The sequence below is a fragment of the Natrix helvetica genome (genome assembly GCF_964273705.1).
Source record: "Natrix helvetica genome assembly, chromosome: 1".
Classification (NCBI taxonomy): domain Eukaryota; kingdom Metazoa; phylum Chordata; class Lepidosauria; order Squamata; family Natricidae; genus Natrix; species Natrix helvetica.
Window position 1 is genome coordinate 161,896,090 of NC_138548.1, and position 22,154 is coordinate 161,918,243.

At 40.3% G+C, this 22,154-nt stretch overlaps 1 protein-coding gene across 2 annotated transcripts in view; it reads right to left on the reverse strand.

The window, feature by feature from the left end:
- The window catches only part of STK39 (serine/threonine kinase 39), a 148,727-nt gene that overhangs the window by 13,740 nt on the left and 112,833 nt on the right, over window positions 1-22,154 (reverse strand). For both annotated transcript variants that reach the window (XM_081935186.1, XM_081935187.1), the window contains exon 15: window positions 1,620-1,672. In XM_081935186.1, the coding sequence (XP_081791312.1) occupies window positions 1,620-1,672 (53 nt within the window). The remainder of the gene's footprint in view (window positions 1-1,619; window positions 1,673-22,154) is intronic.

Here is a 22,154-nt window from a genome sequence, read left to right on the forward strand (position 1 = left end):
TTGTTCATAGTCTGTTCTAGCCTTCCTAAGCTATGTTGTTCCAACAATCTCAACTTGATATATTCTTGTACTACTCTGCTTTCTGATATTTTCAGTGAGGAAACATTTTATGTCACGATCAAAATGCATGTGTCAGGAGAACTATATCAAGCCATCGTATCTTCAACTGTGTATATTGCAAATGTCAGACAGAGACACAATGCTGTTGTTTTATTTACAATGTTTGCATTAAGGTTGCTTTCACAGCATGGTCACCTGGGCCACGATAAAAATAAAAGGATTTCTAAAGGAAAGGTCAATTAAAACACGGCTGTCCTGAATACCCGCAGCTTTTTAAAAAATTATCTACAAACCTTAAGCGCGAACAAGCTTTGGTTAAAGCAGAAAGAGGCAACTTGGGACAAGCTGTGCCTATGGAATCTAGCATTCTTCACTATTAGCCATGCAGTCCGTATTTTTCCTCTCTCTGGATTTCCGTTATGCCCATTACAGGTAGCCCTCAACTTATGACCACAGGTGGGATCAGAATTTACACTGCTAAGCAAGATGGTTGCTAAGTGAATCATACTGGATTTCACATACTTTTTTCATGAATTGCATGATCGTTAAGTGAATCTCACTTCCCACATTGACTCTGCTTATCGGAAGCCAGCTGGGAAGATTGCAAGATTGTGGTCACATGATTATGGAGATGCTGTGACAGTTATAAGTGCGAGGACCAGTTCGAAGTCACTTTTCCCCCCAGTGCCATTGTAATTTTGAACAGTCAATAAATGAATGGTTGTGCGTCAAGGACCACCCGTGTAGGATATCATAAATACTTCATTAGGATGTTCAGCTGTAGGAGAAGCAGTAGAAGAACCAGGGGGCGAAGTTAAAAGAAGGATCAGCCAAGAATCCCTATGTAGCCACAAGCTGTTAACTAGAGGTATATGGGAGGTGGTATTAAAAGCATCATTATCAAGCTGTTGGCATAGTTTAGATTCTACCTATGGTTAGTTTTTTACATCAGGATCATTTGCTGGCATACCATAACATTGTATTTAGTACATAAATATTCAGGTCAGCTATCAGCAGGAAGATATTAATGTACCTCACTAGATTAATATATTAATGTACCTCACTAGATTAATATCAAGCAAAAGTACCAGACAATTATTCGCCTATAGAACATCCTCTAAGTTCAACCATTCAATCAATAACTACAGTGTTTCCCCGAAAATAAGACAGGGTCTTATTTTCTTTTGACCCCAGAAATAAGTGCTTGGCCTTATTTTCAGGGAGGTCTTATTATTTTTGAGGTGCAGGAGGAGGTGAGTGTGGTCAACTCATGGCTGTTGTTGTGTTGCAATATTTTCGGGGAGGGCTTATTTTAGTGCATGCACTCAAAAGCCTGATTGGACTTATTATCTGGGGAGGTCTTATTTTCAGGAAAACAGGGTATGCCACTAAAAACATGCACACTTGGCACTAGGCTTGTTTTGGTGAACTCAGATAGTCTAAAACATTTGGTTGGTACATTTCATAGAAGCTAATTTATACTAAGCCGATAAAACAGAAATCAATTTCTGAAATTCCATTTGGAGTCATAAAAACATAATTTCAATTAAAAGTCTTACCTCTGCCTGGAGTAAACTCAAATCGTATGTCATTAAGTTCCTTTCTGGAATTCCTGGAGGGAGGGGAAAAATAGAGGGATGAAGCCATGGTAAACACATCAAAATGTAATGAAGTGCTCCTTCTGTAGTCTAAATGTATTCTAGCTTCATAAATAAGTTGCTGTTAATATTCAGGCAGTATTTTTCAGTTTTTATAGTCTCGACTATCCCCAAGTGTATTGCAAGTCTATCAATATAAGAGAAAGTGCTGGGAATAAAAGTTTTTTAACAAAAAAAACCCCACAAAGCTAAAATGCATTTTAGAGATAAAAAGTTGATGATAGTTTACTTTTATGAAGGAAGCGATATCTAATTAAAATGGAGTGGCAAATTTGTTTTGTGCCTTGGAAAGCAACTATATAGCACAGCTGATTTTGATGAAGAGAGTTCTTCAGATCTTCTTCAATTGGACTGTCATTTTTTCTCAGCCCAACAATTTCACTTCTGTCGATATGTTTAGAGCACCATCCAAACCGATCCTCCCATTGCAACTCCTAAATTATGGCAGGTCAGTCATTATATCTGAATCTAAAATGTTATATTCCCCTTGCTAGCATCGCTTTATTTACTTTTTGACAACATTACTAAATGGAAAAAAAGATTACGATTAAAAGGCCAACAAAAGCTACAAGATCAACTATGAATGTTTTGAAAGCTTCAGAGTTTCTTACTTGCATGGAGAAGCTAAAATATCAAATACCTTCTTCCCTCCCTCTTCATTCTCTTTCCCCCCCTTCCCCTCTTTCCTTATTTTTCCTTCCTTGCTCGCTTCCCATTGTCCCTTCTTTTTTCTTTGTCCTCTTTCTCTTTCTCCTTTCCTATCCCTTTTTGGGTGCTCAAATGCAAAAGGGGAAACATTTCTCCTTTTGTTTTTAATTTGTTTTGCTAGCCCTCTGCCAGGGAAAATGGGGCTCCGTTTTTGCTGACAGAGAGCTGCAGGAGGCCATCACAGCCAAAAACAGAGCCTGAGAGGGCCACGTAGGCCCTCCTGACCTTCATTCTCACTGGCAGAGGCACCACGGGCTGGTCCTTCACTGTTTCCAGGGCGGCCCTCAGGCTAGATCTAAACATCCTGTCGACCAGAATGCGGCCTGTGGGCCTTGAGTTTGATACCCCTGTTCTAGATATTTCTGTTACCACAAAATAGAGTCTGGCTTCTCAGGATGCACCCTTTTTCCCCAGAATTGAGGGTTGGTGAGAGGATAGATGGTCTCTTGGTCAATCATCATCAAATCAATTTCCAAACAATGAAAGATTTGTCCCCGGCCACTAGATGGGGCTCAATACACACCAGGGAACAACGACAGTATATACACAAATTATATGCTGGAGGCATGACATTGACAATACAGTCAATTTTCATCTTTACTGTAGTCTTAGCTGATAATTAACCCAATGTATTTCCTTGCCTCAGGTCAAAGGTGGAAGGAGAAAGGAAAGAAAGAAAAAGAAAACAACTATCTGAGTTTTGGAAATAGAAAGCGGGCAAAGATCAAATGCAAATATAATTGCCCAAGCATACTAGTGAATGGCTCAATCTGCTTGAAAAGCTAATAGCACTAAAATGTGTTTTGCGGCCCATTATTCTTTTGTTCCTCAGCATGGAATCTGTAAGCAGTCTCATATTTCAGCGAATCAGGCCATAAAGTCTCACTGTGCAAAAACTACATCCAACAGCCAGGCACAGTCAGCCATGACTCAGAACTATTATCACTTCCTAAACACTTATTAAGAAAATGTCACACTGTCACAAATGCAGGATCACGTGAGAACCACCAAGGCCACAGACAGACAATTTTGCAAACAATCAAAAAATAAATAAATCCCAAAACGGTGAAAGAGGTATCCAGCTGCTCAGGATACCTGGCCCAATTCAAAAGGAAAATGCATTTCCTTGATATTCCACACTATTGTCCGATTAAATGGATATTATGCAGCAAAATTATTGTGCAAAACTGTTCCTAATCATTATGGGTGCAATGATCAAGTCCATTTGCTTTCTTCAATCATTTAAAGTATTAAGCAAATTTACATTCAGCACAGGAATGCCTAGTTTGAAACTGGATTTCTCTCATTTGGAAAAGTAATACCAGACCTGGGGAACGAGTGTGCAATTTACCGCCTTCCAGGATTCTTACTCTCCCCTCCCCTCTCCACTTGCCTGCATCCATTCACCCAAGCTTGCAGCTAAATCCATTTTTTTAAATACGTTTTTTAATTTTTTACCTTTTACAAACATTATCAGCGTGTGAACAGTGTGGTACCTGAGTGTCATACATTTCATACTAGAAAATTAGTATCAATCACATTTGTTTCATTTAACAAGCTTATATAGTACTAATAGTAATACACATCTTTATATTCAATTATAATATTTCATTGTTGAGTTATTCAATATTTGAATATGTTATTTTTATACCAGTTATTTTTATACCATCTTAATTATCACATCTTTTAATATGGATAAAATATTATCAATTGTATTTGTTACATTTAACAAACTTATGCAACTAATATTAATACCAACATTTTTATTACATTAATATCTTCCATTATGGCGTATTCAACTTGTTAGTTATTCAATATTTCAATGTATTGTTTTTATGTCAATCACCATGTTCTACATAATACAGCTGAGATATTATTAATCATATTTGTCACATTTGTTTCCGTGAGGCTCAACAGAAGCACGAGCCACCCAGAAGAGAAGCTGAAGTTTTGACCTTCTGATGGGATCTATGGGCCCTAGTTCTGCAGAAAATCAGTAACCACTGCATGACTGCTGAAGCAAGAGGGATGGGGGCTGGTGGTAATGTTCCCACTTTATATCCTCTGGGTGGAGAACACTTTGTTCTATATATAGCATTTTTTTGGACTATAAGACGATCATAAACAATAGTTCTGTAACTCTTCACCCCCTCTTTGCAATTTCCAAGTAAAATTAGAAAGTGAAGTTTGTGAAGTTAATGCCCTTTAAAAGGTGGCCAACTGTCCTTGTGGGCAAGATGCCCATTTCTGACATCTCCCAATGCTTAAAACTCACCAGGGACTGCTATCTTGGAATATCCACATGGACAACAACTATTCAACATGCATGTCAACAATCTCATGTTCCTCTCCTTGTCCAGAGAAGTTCCAAGAGCTGGCCTATTCACTGACCGTTCAATCTTTGGCCATGGTCCTTAATTCTGTTATTATATGATGAGCCACGGTGGCGCAGTGGTTAAAGAGCAGTACTGCAGGCTATTTCTGCTGACTGCCTATAATTTGGCAGTCTCACCAGGCTGAAGGTTGACTCAGCCTTCCATCCTTCCGAGGTGGGTAAAGTGAGGACCCAGACTGTTGGGGGCAAGAGGCTGACTCTGTAAACCGTTTAGAGAGTGCTATTGCTATTGCTATTCAAAGAGCTGTCTTCAGTCCACCATTTCTTCCTCTTGAAATCTATTAAATATACACATTGAAGAATCCTATTAAAGCTCATTTATATAATGCTTAAACTCCCATCTGGGCAGAATTTTAGACTTTTTAACATACAACCTTTTCAGAGAAGCAAAAACTGATTATCATTCAAAATTAAGCACATATTTTTGCTGAGAAATGATGAACATTTTGGTTGGGTCCCAAAATAGAGTATTTCCTCTCTATTTTAATCTAATAAATGTAACATCAGCAATAAGCATTCCTCTACTTCAGAATTTCTCAGCCTGATCAACCATAAGATGTGTGGATTTCAATTCCCAGAATTTCCTAGACAGCATGCCAATCGGCGCCATCAACCAGGGTGACAGTTGTGGCTGTTGCACCAGGGAACATTGTCCAACCTTTAGCCACCACTGCCAGCAAAATGCTCTCTTTTGAGGCCATCGCTACCAAGAAATCCAGCACCAGCAACCAGCTGTCACTGCCAAAAAAAACCAAACCCCAGTAAAGAGGAAGCTTCATCAAGCTCAACCCCAGCACCACCACTGATTAACCCTCAAAGAAGCAAACATGCATGGCTCTCTCCCATGGGTCAGGGACAATTTGGTACATTTTTGCACATGACCAAAACTTAAGTGTGTGGCAACCCGAATGTATTTACAATGGTTGCAGCATCCTATGGTCAGGCAACCTTCCCAGTTGGCTTTTAACAAAGTCAATGGGTGAAGCTGGTTTCATTTAATGACCATGACGTCCTCTTAACAACTATGGTAATTCACTTAATGACCACAGCAAAAGGATATTAAAATTGGGTGCAATTCACTTAACGACAGTTTGCTTAGCGAGAGACGTCCTGATTCTAATCATGGTCATAAGTTGAAAACTACCTGTGTTGCTTTACCCTGATAGTAAAGAACAATAATGGCCACAAAAATCTCTGGATAGATTAGAGCAGGGGTGTCAGAATCAAGGTCCAGGGGCCAGATTTGGCCCATGGGATGCTTAGATCTGGCCCACAGGGGTGCCCTAGAAACAGCGGACTGGCCCGTGATGCCTCTGCCAGTGAAAACAGAGCTCGGGAGGGTTGTGTGCGGCCATCCCGAGCTCCGTTTTTACCGTCAGAAGGTTGCAGGAGGCCGTCAGAGCTGAAATTGGAGCTTGGGAGCTTGTTTCACTGGCAGTGCGCTTGGGCCACCGCCTGCACCCTGGACATGAGCGACGTCGAGCTGGCCAGGCCCATCCTCGCCCCTCAAGGTCAAACTCAACCCTGATGTGGCCTTCAATGAAATCGAGTTTGACACCCCTGGGTTAGAGCTACAATTATTTCAAGAGAAAAAAGGCCCCAGGCCAATCTTCACTAAAGAACCTCCTGTTAGAACAATAAACAGCTAATGGATGGATTATTTCAGGATGCAATTTGCTAATACTGGTAGTTTCTTACCATCACGTGGCTGCTGCAGTGCAGCCTTTTGTTTGCCTATTAGCATTATAGACTCAAACCAGAGACAAGAGATTTTCCATGTTATGAAAGTGCAGAAGTGTCACGCATATAGTAAAAATGGTCTTTTCCATTAAAAATAATATTTTCTCTCCCTCCCTTAACAAGAAAGTAGTTTTATTTAATGCAGACTGCACATAAAATTAATTTACATTTGATTTTCCAATTCTGAGACAATTTGCTATATGGGACTATAATAAAACAAGGGATGGATGCATTCAGATATTACCAGACATTGTGCATGACAGAACTATTAACTAATAAGCTCTCCTTTGAAAGGTAATTCTCAAAGCAGAATATCCCAGTAATTGAACTTCATGTACTGAAGCATATTTTGGATTATGTGGTTTATCTTTTCAAATTAAGAGTACTGAACAAAGTTATCCACACGCTTCTTCTTCCAGAGTTGGTACAATGAGAAATATTCTCCAACATGAATGTTCCAATGTCACAAAAATATTGAAATTCAAGATAAATGTTGAGTTACAAAAAATAAATTGTGTACCTTGCATACAAATATATTCTGATAGCAAATAAAAGCATTTAAACTATTAATATATGATATTACAGCTCGACCCATCACTCTATTTCAGTTATTTTAATTTTTTGAAATGCGCCTAAGAGAAAAAGTGAAATTGTTTTTACAAAACAAAAATTGTAAAAAGAGATTTTTTAAAAAAAAATTATGCAGGCTGAATATTGGACAAAGTTATCGTTTATTCTTTCTCAGAGGACAAGAAGACAGTTTAAAGGTAGTTCTTGCAAACCTTTCTTTTCACTATATTCATAAATTTTCTTTTGTTCTTTAAACTTCTCAGCTCTCTCTTATCAGCTCCATACAAACACAACTGCCCTAGTATTTTTCTTCTTCTTCTCATCTCACTTTTTCTTTCTTCATTTTGTGGTCTGCCACCGGCCTGCAGAGCTGGCAGCAGAATCGGACAGCGAGGAGATTGGGGAGGAACATGAGCCAGTCCTGGAGTCTGGGGAAGGCTCGGATGAGGGCTCTGCGTTGGAGTCAGAGAGGGGACCAGGTCCATCTGGGAGTTATGTGCTGCCTCAGGAGTCAGACATCAGCGAGGCAAAGGAACAGGAGGAGCCTGTTCCCAGTGCGCGCATGCGCAGAGCTGCCAGAAGGCAAGAACAGTTAAGACAAAAGGGGTGACTTGGAGATGATTTGCCCCTCCCATAGGACATAAAGGAGGAGCAAAGGGATGTAAGCCTTTGCTAGACGCAACCTTGTTCGTTCTGGTTGGTTTCAACTCTGAAGCGCCGTTTGACTCTGTGCTCCATTTGGCCTTGCAAAACTAATTGGCAATGAGGTTTCTGGCAGCATTTCAAGGGAGCTAAAGGTGGGTGCTTATCAGCCTTACCCTGCAAGACTGTGGCAGACTTCTGTCGGACTCTTCAAAGACTGGTTGGGAATCATTACGGGTTACAAATGAACATAATTCACAGCTGTTTAAATTAAAATTAGGTTTTTTGGGACTAAGCGTGTGACTTTTACTGTGTCAGGAAGCCTAGGTCAGAATACTTCATAATTTGTTTTGAGATTTGATCCTCATTCATTCTCTCTAAATGACCAAGCCTTGCTTGCATTGGTCACTCATGTTTTGTTTCCATCTACAGTCATTCAGCACTTGTTCTTTCTTGACCATCTTTCCCTTTACCCCAGACACTTTTCAACTTAGTTTTCTATTTCTCTTTGTATACACAACTCTCACTTTTGTATCACAAAGAAGCATACTCTTATGCAGAGTCATGTTTGCTTCTTCTGACAAGCATTCCTTGTTTGCAACCTCAGTTAAGGTGCTGGGCTTATAGACTGGATGGTCGGCAGTTAGAGTAGATAACTAGCAGGTGACGGAGTGACCTCCCGTTCCTGCCCCAGCTCCTGCCAGCTTATCAGTTTGAAAGTGTGCAACTGCGAGTACATAGATACCACATTGGTGGGATAACAGCATTCTGTGCACTTTGGCGAACAATCATGCTGACTACATGACCATGGAAACATCTTCATGCAACGTTGCCTCCCTTAGCTAAGAAACAGAGATGACACCCCCCCCCCCCCATAGAGTTGGGACATAACTGGCCAAGGAGAAACTTTATCTTTAGTTTTATAGCCCCAATCTTTTTATCAGCTTTTGCATATCTTCAAATTTCTCAGTTTTGCCAACTTTGGTCAACATTCTACACCATAGTTACAAATTCATCTACTTGCTCAAGTTTTTTTTTGACATTTATGTATAACTTCCAATCACTAATCCCCCCCCCCCCAGAACACAATTACTTTGGTTTTTGATATGTTAATGTGCAGGTTTATACACCTTGCATTGTATAATCTATCAAGCATTCATTGCGAATCATTCAATTTTTCACCCAACAATACATCATCTGCATTCAAAAGCACACATATAATGATGGTCTTCAATCAACACACCTCTAGTATCTCCATAAGCATTCCTTATATATGGATCCCTAAGCACATTAAATCACCAAGGACATCACACATCCTCCTCTTACTCTGCTCAATGCTGAAACTCTTGCTAAATGCTCCAATTATTTTCACACATGCTTATCTTACCTTATTGCATTCAGCAACTAACCTTCAACTTCATAATCATGCAAAATAGTCCATAATTCAAGCTTCTTCACCTTAAGATGTGCTTTTTGTGAATCAACCGATATACAAAAAACTTTATTCCTGACACATATTTCTTAATGAGCTACTGCAGTGGCTCTCAACCTGCGGTCTGCAGACATCCACCCCCCCACCCCCCCGGTGTGTGTGTGATGTTGTCACAGGGCGTCCACGAAGGCTTGAAGAAATGTTATGATTTAAATTTTGAGTTAAGCCTTAGGGGTCTGGGGCCATAGACAAGGTATTTAAAGGAGGTCCATGGTGAAGAAAATGCTAAGAACCATTAAAAAGTGAAAATCTGGTGTGCAAACGTCATGCCCAGCACAAAGTTACAATGTGCTTTCTGTATTTTGTTCATTGTCACAGGTTCTGTTGTTTCTATCAGAATTCTGCCGAACATCTTTCAGGTATACTTAACAAATTAATAGTTTGGTACTTTCGCCATCTTTCCTCTTTATGTAGGGAAATAATAATGGCAGTCTTCCTATCTTCAGGCACATACATAGTCCTCAAAGACAAGTCTGACAAATTATAAAACCAGTGCTTAAGCAAAATATATCCATTATCGTATGATGAGGCACAGTGGTTAGAATGCAGTACTGCAGGCTACTTCTGCTGACTGCCTGCAAATTTGGCAGTTCAACTCTCACCAGGCTCAAGGTCGACTCAGCCTTGTATTCTTCCGAGGTGGGTAAAGTGGGGACTCAGATGATTGGGGGCAATATGCTGATTGTAAACCACTTAAAGAGGACTGTAAAGCACTGTAAAGCGGTATATAAATCTAAGTGCTTTTGCTATTTCTCCAGTTACTCTGCCTACACCTGCAACCTTACCATTTTCTCATAGCATCACGACATTATTTGTTGTTATTTTTTTCCTTGCACACTAAATCTTTATAGCACTTTTTCAATCTTGAACATGTCACAATATTCCCACTACAAATGTCTAAAACACTCCTTCCAGCAGACCCTCAATTCATTTTCATCTCAAATAATTTCATCCCATTTATTTTAATTCCTTTAATCTGCTGGAGGCTCCTTAAAGAATTCTCAGGGAAAAAAATATCATTAAATCAGCAATTCTGAAAACTGCATGAAACTACTTTGTACTTTTCTCTTGGGCACAGGCTCCCATCTTCCTTCTGAAGAAGAGAGAAGGGGAATGGATAAAATGCTAATCTTATAAACCAAATGCCGGGAAGTAGGATCCACTTATCTTAATGAGACTACCTCTGAGTATATACGCATAGATGTGATGTAAACCATTTTAATCGATGCACTAAATTAATATGGGCACTTCTCCGTGTAGTGAAGAAATTATTTATGAAATAAACTTCTGACAAGGATTGCAGCAAAGTGCAATTCAATTAAGCAAACGTTACTTTATTTATAGGAGAGTTACAATGATATTGGCTCAGCGGTCTCAGCACTCACCCAAAGAAGAGATCGATATTCATTGCATCATAAAAAAGGACATCACTGAACCCACATCTTCCAAGACATGGCAATAATCGGTCTGATTGCTTCAGAATCCACTTGAGCCATTGGGGGGGAGGGGGGAATAAAACTTTTAAAAATGATTATTTTTAAGTAAGTATCTGTAATGGTGTGGGGGACTAGGGACAGAAGCAATCACTATATTTTTTTTCTTTCTGGCCCAAAGAGATATTGGTGATTGAAAACATGACTTTCCCACCCCTATTATCCCAGAATTGTCCACCTAGGAATGCAATATCCCAATGGAGTCTACATAAGTACAACCTATTGCATTAGCCACACTGTATAGCTTTGTTGTTGTTAGTCGTGAAGTCGTGTCCGACCCATCGCGACCCCATGAACAACGTTCCTCCAGACCTTCCTGTCCTCTACCATCCCCTGGAGTCCATTTAAGCTCACGCCTACTGCTCCATCCAACCACCTCATTCTCTGTCGTCCCCTTCTTCTTTTGCCCTCAATCTTTCCCAGCATTAGGCTCTTCTCCAGTGAGTCCTTCCTTTTCATTAGGTGGCCAAAGTATTTGAGTTTCATCTTCAGGATCTGGCCCTCTAAAGAGCAGTCAGGGTTGATTTCTTCTAGGACTGACTAGTTTGATCACCTTGTAGTCCAAGGGACTCGCAGGAGTCTTCTCCAGCACCATAGTTCAAAGGTCTCAATTCTTTGGTGCTCAGCCTTTCTTATGATCCAACTTTCACAGCCATACATTGCAACTGGGAAAACCATAGCCTTGACTATACGCACTTTTGTTGACAGGGTGATGTCTCTGCTTAACAAATTTTCTGCAGAAAACTAGTAGCATAAAATAGGGCAAGGAGACTGCATTTTAACAGTATATTACGTTCAGCGTTTTAGCAGGTAGTATCATCTGGACAATCTTTCTCAGCTAGGAAACTAAACAGGTTGAGCCTGCTTAGTATGTGGATAGGAGACCACCATGAAATCCCAGGTCTGTAGGCTAGCCTGGGAATCCAGAAAGAAAATCTTGGAAGATATCAATGGGAAATTAATTTTCTGTTATTGACAACAAACAGTATACTATGTTTATTATTTGACTCCCTGCAGAGAGATCTATACCATCTATATTCAGGTTGTCTATCCCCAGCCTATCCAGAGGTGAACAAAAACAGAAGCACCAGATCTCATCTAACCAAGTGAACTTTGGAATCATATTTTAGAGTGGGACAACAACAAAAAAGAACTTCTTCAAATATTATTTCTTCCCAGCTTTTAAAATGCACATCAAATAAAGATTGCTTCTTCTTTTTCAGAATTTATTTCAGAATATATATATAATTGATAACCCGGCGTTGCCCGGGTATTTATTTATAGGGGGAAAATGTGCAGACCAAACATAATTTCTAGTGTTGGATTTTCCCCCTTACCAGAGGCAGTCCTCTTGTGGAGTACTGTGAAGCCGTTACCATAGCAATTCCACTGCGCTGTACAGTAGAAGCCATTTTACGGCACTACAGTACAATTCATTTTGAGGCACAACAGGCTGTATCTTAACAGAATACACATCTCGAGGGGTGTTAGGAGTGTCTTTTTCCCCACAGTATTTGTTTCCAGAGAGTAAGTCATCTGTGTACCAAGTTTGGCTGAAATTGCTTGAGATATTCCAGAGTAATGCTGGAAAACACACACAGCCATTTATATATATATATAGTTTGTATATATATATAAAAGTATAGTAGTTTCTGATAACTTCACTACCTTAGGAGAAGTGAGGCAGATGGAAAACTACCCCAGTTTATAACTCTTTGGTGCTAAGCAAAAGATAGCTTTGATTATAGCATCTATCTGATTCAACTTGGATGAGTTGGGCACACCCTTAATTCAGGATAAGCCTTTGGATTCATTAACAGGGTCCTACAGGCAAGTCCTTGGGGCTAAAACTCTGAATTCAAAATGATATAAAGGTAAAAGTTCCCCTCGCACATATGTGCTAATCGTTCCCGACTCTAGGGGGCTGTGCTCATCAAAGCTGAACAGCCAGCGCTGTCTGAAGATGTCTCCATGGACATGTGGCCAGCATGGCTAAACGCCAAAGGCACACGGAACGCTGTTACCTTCCCACCAAAGATGGTTCCTATTTTTTCTCCTTGCATTTCTACATGCTTTCGCTGGGTTGGCCGAAGCTGGGACAAGTAACGGGAGCTCACTCCATTATGCGGGGCTAGGGATTCGAACCGCCAAACTGCCGACCTTTCTGATCGACAAGCTCAGTGTCTTATCCAATGAGCCACCACGTCCCTCCAAAACGATATAAAGCTAGGCAAAAACTCTGAAGATCAGACTATATATAGCTGAGGATTTAATTTATCCCAATGCTGAAGAAAATAGTCATAAGGAAATGCAAATGTATTCTATAATCTTTTGTCATACAAATGTAAAGCATTCGCGGTTGGCAGTGCCTGAAAAAAACCTCCAAGCTTGCAAGAGTACAGATGGGCTTGGGACAAAAGGCACAAAGACACATCTCACTGAAAACACTGCCTTTACAGAATTTGAACATGTTCAGTCACCATTTAATCTGTCCCGTCCTCTAGCCGAGAGTTGTTTCAGAACAGAACTCCTTGAAGAGACACGTAACGGGACATTTTTTATGATTCGCTTTTTTCCCACTTCCAGGAACAGAAACTTGTCTAGTTGCAGTTTAACAAAGGAATGGATTCGTTTTTTTCCCTCGTAACTTGCAACTATGGCCTCACCACAAGCAGAAAGGAACACAGCAGTTGCTGAACGCTATCAAATTATACACAAAGCCACAGACTTTCCCTACGGATTAGGTTCTAAATTTCTATGTGGAAACAGCATCTACCATTTGAATTGTTATTATGCAAGGGCTTACAAGTAACAGCAGTTGGGGGAAAGAAGGCATCATCGTCACAGACAGAATCACCAATTAAATGAAAACTTCCATTTGCAGTAGCTATGAATCTCTTGTTAACCATCTCACACAGTTGGAAAGCTTTTCTTGTACAGCCACGACCGAATCTGTCAACAATGACAGCCGCAGCACCTCCGACCTGAGACAAATTTCTCCAGTATAAAGAGTTTTCTAAGCCACTGATGTGAAGATACAGGTTTACAACTTTTAGATCTGGCGGAGAAAATGGGGATGAAAAGGAGAGGCGTATATTTTAATTTAAATGCACAGACAAAAATGTTTCTCATCTCCCTCACAAACAAAAATGGCGAATGCTTTTGCCTTCTCCTGCACAGCATGAAACAACGTCTCTGCGGTTGCCACCAAAGTGATCATCAGCCTCCAACGTCTTCTATTATTTCTGCTGCTCGATATAGATGCCTGCTTGCTTTAGCTAGGCAATTGGGATGGCCTTCACCCCCAGGCGACCCAGCTAAGAATATGTAGGGTTGGTATACACTCCCTTTATTCTTTGCTCATCCCTCGCAGGAACACCCCCACACACCACAATGAGGCGATGTAGCAAGGGGGCACCGGGGCTTAGGGCATGCGCATTTATCACATGCACAATCCTCTTGATTCAAGATGTTTTGCACATCCCTACTTATCCTTGTAAAGCTAGGCAAAAGTCTACCATTACATGCTAACACAACAGTCTATTTCATAGATCAGTGATGTTTCTTACTAGACTAACATCACTGACACTCTTTTCCTATAAAATACATTACTTTCAGGGGTTGCTGGGGGGTTCCCAGGGGTTCGGGAGAACCTCTAGCTAAGATTCTGTGCAGTTCGGACAACCCCCAAATCCCACTCCTAGCTGGCTCTGCCCACCCCGACCCGCCAGGAGTCCCCACACGGTCCATTTTGGATGCAGGTAAGTGCAGGGTGCGCATGGAGGCTTAGGGAGGTGAAATACGAGCCTACCTGAAAGTTCAGGAAGGCTGGAAACGGGCCCATTTCCAGGCTCCAGACCCTGGGGAGACTGTTTTCACCCTCCCGGAGGATTGACAAAAGCGTCCAGAACCTACGGAGGGCAACACCCCCCCCCCCGCCATGATGCAGGAGGCCGACTAGGCAACGCCCATCATGTCCGCACCCACCTAGCAGGGCAGAGAACCCTTTGCTAAAAATTTTGAAGCCCACTCCTGATTATTTTATACACCAACTGACAACATTTATCTGGAACAAAGACACAAATTAAGTCCCGAATTCCCTCTTTCTGCAGAAGCACATTTGATCCAGAGAAGGCTTCCATCTTGGAAATTTATATTCTTGATTTTCCCTCCTAGTCATAGACCCCGTATCACCTTTTACGTTGTTCTAGAGATTCTCCAACTCTTAGAAGCATAACCGAGAAAGAGGACAATAATAACTGCATCTGGAAGGAACACTGACCTTCTACCAATGGTAGATGCTCCATGAAATTAGTGTTCTACTTACTGTTAGAATCCAAGGTGTATTTAGTAGATTCTGGGTTTATCATTGGTTAACAAGCTTAAAATGATAGGTTGATTATCATTATATGAAGCTGACATTAAATAATCTGACCAATATCTCTCATGCTTGCTCCTCACCCACAAGTAAATGTGACTTCACCAGGATGATTATGTGCCGCTGTACCATTTAAATTAGTATACTTAACTTACTACAAACACTGGCTAAACAAGAATTCACACAGTTGATATTGTGATCTTTAGATTATCTGTCATACAATCCACCTGTACACTTTTGGCAAATAAATAAATAATAGCTACCAGTGCTTTACTATTAGGCCAATTTGGCACTTAATTTGCCCAGAATCACCAATTCCATGTAAGGGAATTTTAAAAGCAGACTGTATATAAATTGTTCCAATTCCATTCAAATATGTTTAATTTGAGATCCTGTTTCAACTGGTGGGAGATAAATATTTATAATTATTAAACCAAAATACTTTAATTTAAATTAGATAATAAATATTACTCATACTGCCCTACTAAGGTTGTTTCTGTCTTTAAAACATTGGATACAAGGGTTGCTAACTCTGCATTGTTAACACCCGGTTTTTGGAAATTCTAGAAGCGTTTACAAAGTGAAGTCCTGAAAATAAAAATGATTGTCCATCCATGTTTCCTGTAATAGAATACTATCAAAATTACGTCAATATTGATTCAATAAAACATCATACTTATTAAATCAACCAGCTACATTCTAGGAAATTATTTTCAGAATTGAAAGCTTAGGGCTATATTCTGAAAGTGGTCACTCTTCAATGTCAATGTGATCTAATACTTCCATGACTTGATGAGTTTTGAGTGGGCTTGAGTGGACTTTGTAAAGACCAGTGGATTGTCTGGGTTACTTACTACCTAGTTCATTGGTATCCAGGTATCTCATTTGTTGCCAGCTTGAAGCAGACTCAATTATTAGCTTTATTCTGAAATCTTTTTGCTTCTTTTCTTGTGCCATTTGCTTCCATGTCAAGCATTTTGTTGCTTGAATTGCTTGGTTGATTATTTTCCTTGATGGTTTGACTAGCTAGCCTTCATGTTTGTAGGGTTGATGTACAATTGGCTATATTTTGTAAAAATGAAATATTATGATGGATTTTTTTTAATAAATAGAATCCTTGAGACAGATTATATTATCTGCTGTTTCTGCAATTCTGAATGTAACAATTGCTCTTGCTTTAAAACAGTTAAAAATAGGTAGTCGACCCTACTAATCACATTTATAGTGATGGATGGAATTAAATATTGGATCAATAGAACAAAATGCCTTTTCGGTTCCAATTGAGATAGCATCCTTTAGGTGTTGGATAATTTATGAAGGCCAATTTATTAAGCTGAGGTTCAGGATTCCTGGGTATGTTAAACAACTTAGTAATGATGTTCTTATGTTTATGGCAGTGTGAAAAACCTCTCTAAGAAAACTGCAGAGTGAATCATATTGGATCTTCTGGTGCTGAAGGGCATAAAGGCTGTTTTGCACCCATAGTTATTAGAGTTTAACAAGCAGTTTAACAAACAGCAAAGTCCACCTTCTGGATAGAGGGGACTAGTTTTAATGAGGAGTCAAATAGACCATCTACATCAGGGGTGTCAAACTCGCGTCGTCATGGTGATGTCAGGTGACTTCCCCCCCTTCGCTAAACTGGGGGTGGGCACGGCTAGCGCATAACGCATCCAGCCCTTGGGCCGCGAGTTTGACAGCCCTGATCTACTTTAAATAAACAGCCCTCCTCTCTCAACAGAGTGGGAGGTATATATAATCACTATCTCCTGTCTACAACACGGTTCTTTCAGCAGTTCCAAAAAGGTTCCACACTTATCTGTACTATTCAGGTGACCCTGAAGGCACAGATAAACCTCCAAGTGGCCTCAACGATTCTCAGAAAAAGTGCTAATGACCAGATGACTGCAAGGAATATAAATCTTTCTATTCCCCACCATTCAGTCAGAACTGAAGAAGCTTCTTGGATGAGAAGTGAAACACTTTCAAGGAAAAACAAAGGAAGCCCAGTTTCCTCTTGAAAAAAAGCACCTTTGAGGCCTCAGTTGTGAGTTCTTTATGTTACAGATTGCAAACCAAGTTATACAGAGCCTCTATAAGTGAGAACTGTTTTATATATAGTAATTTGCAACTCTATCTCTTAATTTAAATTACCACATACTGCAAGGCAACCATTAATAATTCTCAAAATCTTTATAGACTTTAATCAATACTTCCTGCTGGTATCTTAATATTTGTTTTAGTAAAGATGTTATCTTCTAAGGTCAGGAATTGACTGCTTTTGCTTTTTTCTAACTGAAATAGGCTTTAATCACTTCGTTTGATGTAAAATTAGCCAGAAGTATTTTTTTTTAGAGTATTTTCCAGCTGAGCCGTCGGGAGTTTCAGCTTGTTACATCTTAACGATAAATCCTAAGATTACAGTGGCAACAGCCAGAATTTAAACAATGACTATTAAAAACAAAGCTCTTAATAACAAATCAATGAGTTAGGGTATTAAGTCTATTATCTAATATTTATTAAACATTTTATAATTAAATTATTTTATCCAATGCCAAGTCTTGACTATATTTGCATCTTGCTTTTGGGCCCTTTGGACATGAATAAAAATGGATACTGCTTCTGGGGTGGGAATGACACCTGCATGTAACTTTAAAAAAAAACCAATGAGAACAAAGGGACCCCTTAAGAGAGCCTGCTTGTGGTAGTGCTTAAAATACAGGCTACAAACTAGGTGACCATGAATTCTACTCTCACCTTAGACATGAAACCAACTGGGTGTCTTTGGGCCAATCCATCTTTCTCAGTCCTAGAATGAAAACAATGGCAAACCACTCCTGAAAATAGTTGTCCTCCATGCCTAATAGTGGTAGATTGCTTGTAGAAATTACAATGCCTTACTCAATTGTGTTAAGATTCCATCATGCTGGGTTGGACGTCAAGTCCTACTAATTTTTAAAATTAAAGTGTGATCGGAACTGCCGTCTTTCTATAAATCTTGGTTGGGGGGGGGGTATGTGGAGTGCTGGCTTTGTTTCAGTAAGTGGAATGATTTGTTGTGTGGTTGTATCATGATTGGTAGATTGGTGCTGATTGGTGCTGGCTGTGTGTCTATTGTTGTTTTGTGTTGTAACAGCATGGGTGGTGGGAGGGGCTCGTTTGTTGACTAGGGCTGGTTTCCAGATGTCTGGTAGGCGGGAGGTATCGTCACCTTTATTCATGTTGTGGGGGTATTTCTCTATTTTGATAGCTTCTATAATTATTCTCTTGTTGAAGTGTTCTGTTTTGGAGATGAACCTGGTTCCTTCAAAATTAATTTCATGTCCTGTAGCTTTAAGATGCTGGAAAAGGGAGGACATTTTTTCTTTTTTTCTTACTGCGTTCTTGTGTTCTGCGATGCGTGCATTTACTCTCCTGTTCGTTTGTCCGATGTATGTTGCACGGCAGATTTTGCATGGTACTTCGTAGATTCCTTGGTTTTCTAGCTGGATTAAGATGTTGGCTATTTTTTGGTCAGTGTTGAAGGCTGTCTTGATATTGTGTTTGTGAAGAATTTTGCTGATTTTATCTGTGGTACCTTTGATGTAAGGGAGGAGGGTGATGCCGTTGTCCTGTTCTGTGTCTCGGTTCTTGGGGGGAGTCTCCCTTTGAATTAGGTTGGTAATTGTTTTTCTTTGGAATCCGTTGGAGATTCCCAAAGACAAAATCCAGCTAGAAAACCAAGGAGTCTACGAAATACCATGCAAAATCTGCCCTGCAACATACATAGGACAAACGAACAGGAGAATAAATGCACGCATCGCAGAACACAAGAGGCCACTATCATGAGTTCACTGTTTCACTGTGGACAGTGATTTACTGACAAAGCATCACAAAATTCTTTACTTTTTTTAAACCTAACATTATTATGTTCTGATTGAGGCTCTATTTTGTTCAGGAAACCTTGATAAAAATGAAAAAAAGAGGGGGAATCTTTCTGGAGAATGTCCTGAAAATAACTCCTTAGTTATTTATTTTCCAAGTGGAATGAAACCCGAAAGAAGCAGTATAGATATGTGAAATATACTTCCAACATAAGAATGATTAGTTATCACCCTAAAATACATTTTTTTTTGTTTCAATGACAGAGAAGCACAATGTGTATTATTGCAAGGCTAGGCTGCTGTCAAAAATTGGATTCCAGGATTTGAATAATAATGTCTTGCCTTAATAAATGTTAGGATTAAGATTCTTTGAAAATAAAAGAAAATCTGGGAAACTGTAATTATTATCAATGGGTAAAATTAGAAGAGAGGGAGAATAATTTTTCTCTATCCATAATTTTATATACCTCTATCATGCTTCTTCTCATTTTATCTACATGGTTGCCAAAAGCCGATAGCAACTTGATGGCACTTAATCATTCATGTTCTCCACCATCAGCTCCATAAACATTATCCTGCTCAGGGGTGGCATTCACTTACCTTCCCTACCAGTTCACAAAGGTGAGTGCCCCCATCCGCGCATGTGCTTTGGCTAAAAAAAGTGCCTAAATGGGATGCCATAGAGCTAGGGCGGGTGGGCAAGGCCACCCGCAATTTCCACCACTGGTTCAGGCGAACAGGTCCTAACCTCTGGATCACTTCTGATCCTGCTGGATCATGCTAAATAGCCGCATTATCCTGGATCACACTACAGATTCAAGAAGTTCACAAGCAAGCAGATTCAAGAAGTTCCAAACAGTGGACAACTTTCTTGTTCTTTGCTCCTCAGTAACTAACATTTCAAACACGTTGGCTCTGGGAACTGATACATGTAAACCACAGGTAAAATTAGGACACAATGCCAGGATACGTACAAAGTGGTCGAACTTTTCTCAGGGCAGCGGGGATGATGGAAGTAAAGGCAATAGTGAAATTACTACTGGTATTTCCCACTGTTCTTAGTCTCCACTTGTGTTTGTGGCAAGTGCATTTATTATTGAGACTTTTAACAAGAACCACTGAAACCAAATGCCCGACTCTTTGAACCAGCAAGACAGACTATGCAATTTCAACATTGCCTAGAATTATTTCTTGTTAACATACAGGGAACTAGCACAAATAAAAGTCTTTTCTTTAATCTCTGGATATAAATTTCACTGGAGAAGAATTATTACTCATCTTTCCCTCTAGAAGAAGAATGCACACATGGTTGCAGACAAGCCCACAATAGCAGCAAACAGAATTCTATAGTAAAACTAAGTCAGTTTCTAGTACTGCTTAAAATTGCTGAATGCGGCCGCGCGGGCTATCATGGGGAGGACCAGATACTCCCATATAACACCACTCCTGCGCGAGCTGCACTGGCTGCCTGTGGTTTTTCGGGTGCGTTTCAAGGTGTTGGTTACCATCTTCAAAGCGCTTCATGGCACGGGACCTAGTTACCTGCGGGATCGCATCTCACCTCATACATCCCTGCGACCAATCCGCTCCCACAGGGAGGGACTCCTCCGGGTGCCGTCCACCAAGCAGTGTCAATGGGCGACGCCCAGGAGTAGAGCCTTCTCTGTGATGGGCCCAACCCTCTAGAATGACCTCCCCCCCGATATCAGAACTACTACCGACCTCCGCTCCTTCCGACAGAAACTTAAGACCCACCTGTTCCAATTAGCTGGCTTAGCTGATTTGTAGTCCCACTTTCAACCTCCTGGCAAACATCTTATTTTGGGGTAGCTTTTAAGGGTATTTTTAATTTTTTATTCGAATCTTAATCTATTATTGTACAGTGCATATCCTACCTCCTCCGTCTATTTATCTATGTATATCTATATTTTTATATTCACATTGTTTTTAATATGACTGTACACCACCCCGAGTCCTGTTTAGGAAAGGGTGCGGTCTATAAATTAAAGTATTATTATTATTATAGAGGGAGGACTCTCGCAGTAATCCTATGCATAAATTCTCCGGCTATTCTTAAAATACGAATTTGGTGTTATTTATACTTTCCTTTCTTCCAGGAAGCTCACTTTTCCAAACGTATTCAATACAACCTTGATATTTGACTACCTAGATTAGAACTCTCTATACCTTTTTCTCCCTACAAACCATCAGTGCTTCAACCATACTCATTTTTATTTAAAATTATCATCTTTTTTTTTTTTTAGGATCTCATCCACTTCATCCAGCCATGACTTCCTCAATCTTCTCTTCCTCCTATCCCTTCTCTTATTATACTTGTTATGAGATTTGATTCCATTAGTTCTCGCTCTGTCTCCAAACTAGGGGTGGGCTTCAAAAATTTCAGCAATGGGTTCTCTGCCCGGTTGCTGGGTGGGCGTGGCCATGGTGGGCGTGGCCTAGTCAGCCTCCTGCACCATGGTGGGGGCCCGTTTTCACCTTCCCCAGGCTCAGGCGGCTTTCCTCGTGCCTCTGGGAGGGCAAAAACTGCCTCCCCCGGGCTCCAGAGATTCCGGAACTTCCAGGCAGCCCATTTTTCTGCCCTCATCCAGCCTCCACATGGGCCCTGCACTTACCTTGCATCCAAAACGGGCTGCGTGGAGACTCCTGGGAGGGGAAAGTGGGGCCAGCTAGGGGTGGGATTTGGAGGTTCTCCAAACCGGCCATAAGATTAGCTAGCCTTGCCGAACCCGGGCTACCTCTGGTCCAAATTAATCAACATATTATTTTGTACTAATTACTGATGTTTTACATTCAAGTCCACGTTCATTTAGTACCTATTTATTCTTTATCTGTTTTCTTCTTCTTCTTTTACCACACAGACACATACTTCTTACACATTCCATTTAGTTTACATTTCTCCTGATACACCCAACATCCCCTTTCTTATAACCAAAGGGGCAGAAGCTTACTTTTATCAAAACTAATGTTGCAGGCCTTAAGCTGGAAGGTGCTTTTTTTTGCCTCCTAGTCTTCTAACTTAGAGTAGATGCCTGACAATAAGGAGGAGTAAAACAAAAACATTCAATCCGTTTTATCCTCTCGCACTTGCATATTTTTCTCTCAACATTATCAAATGAAAAAGTTCCAAGTGTATT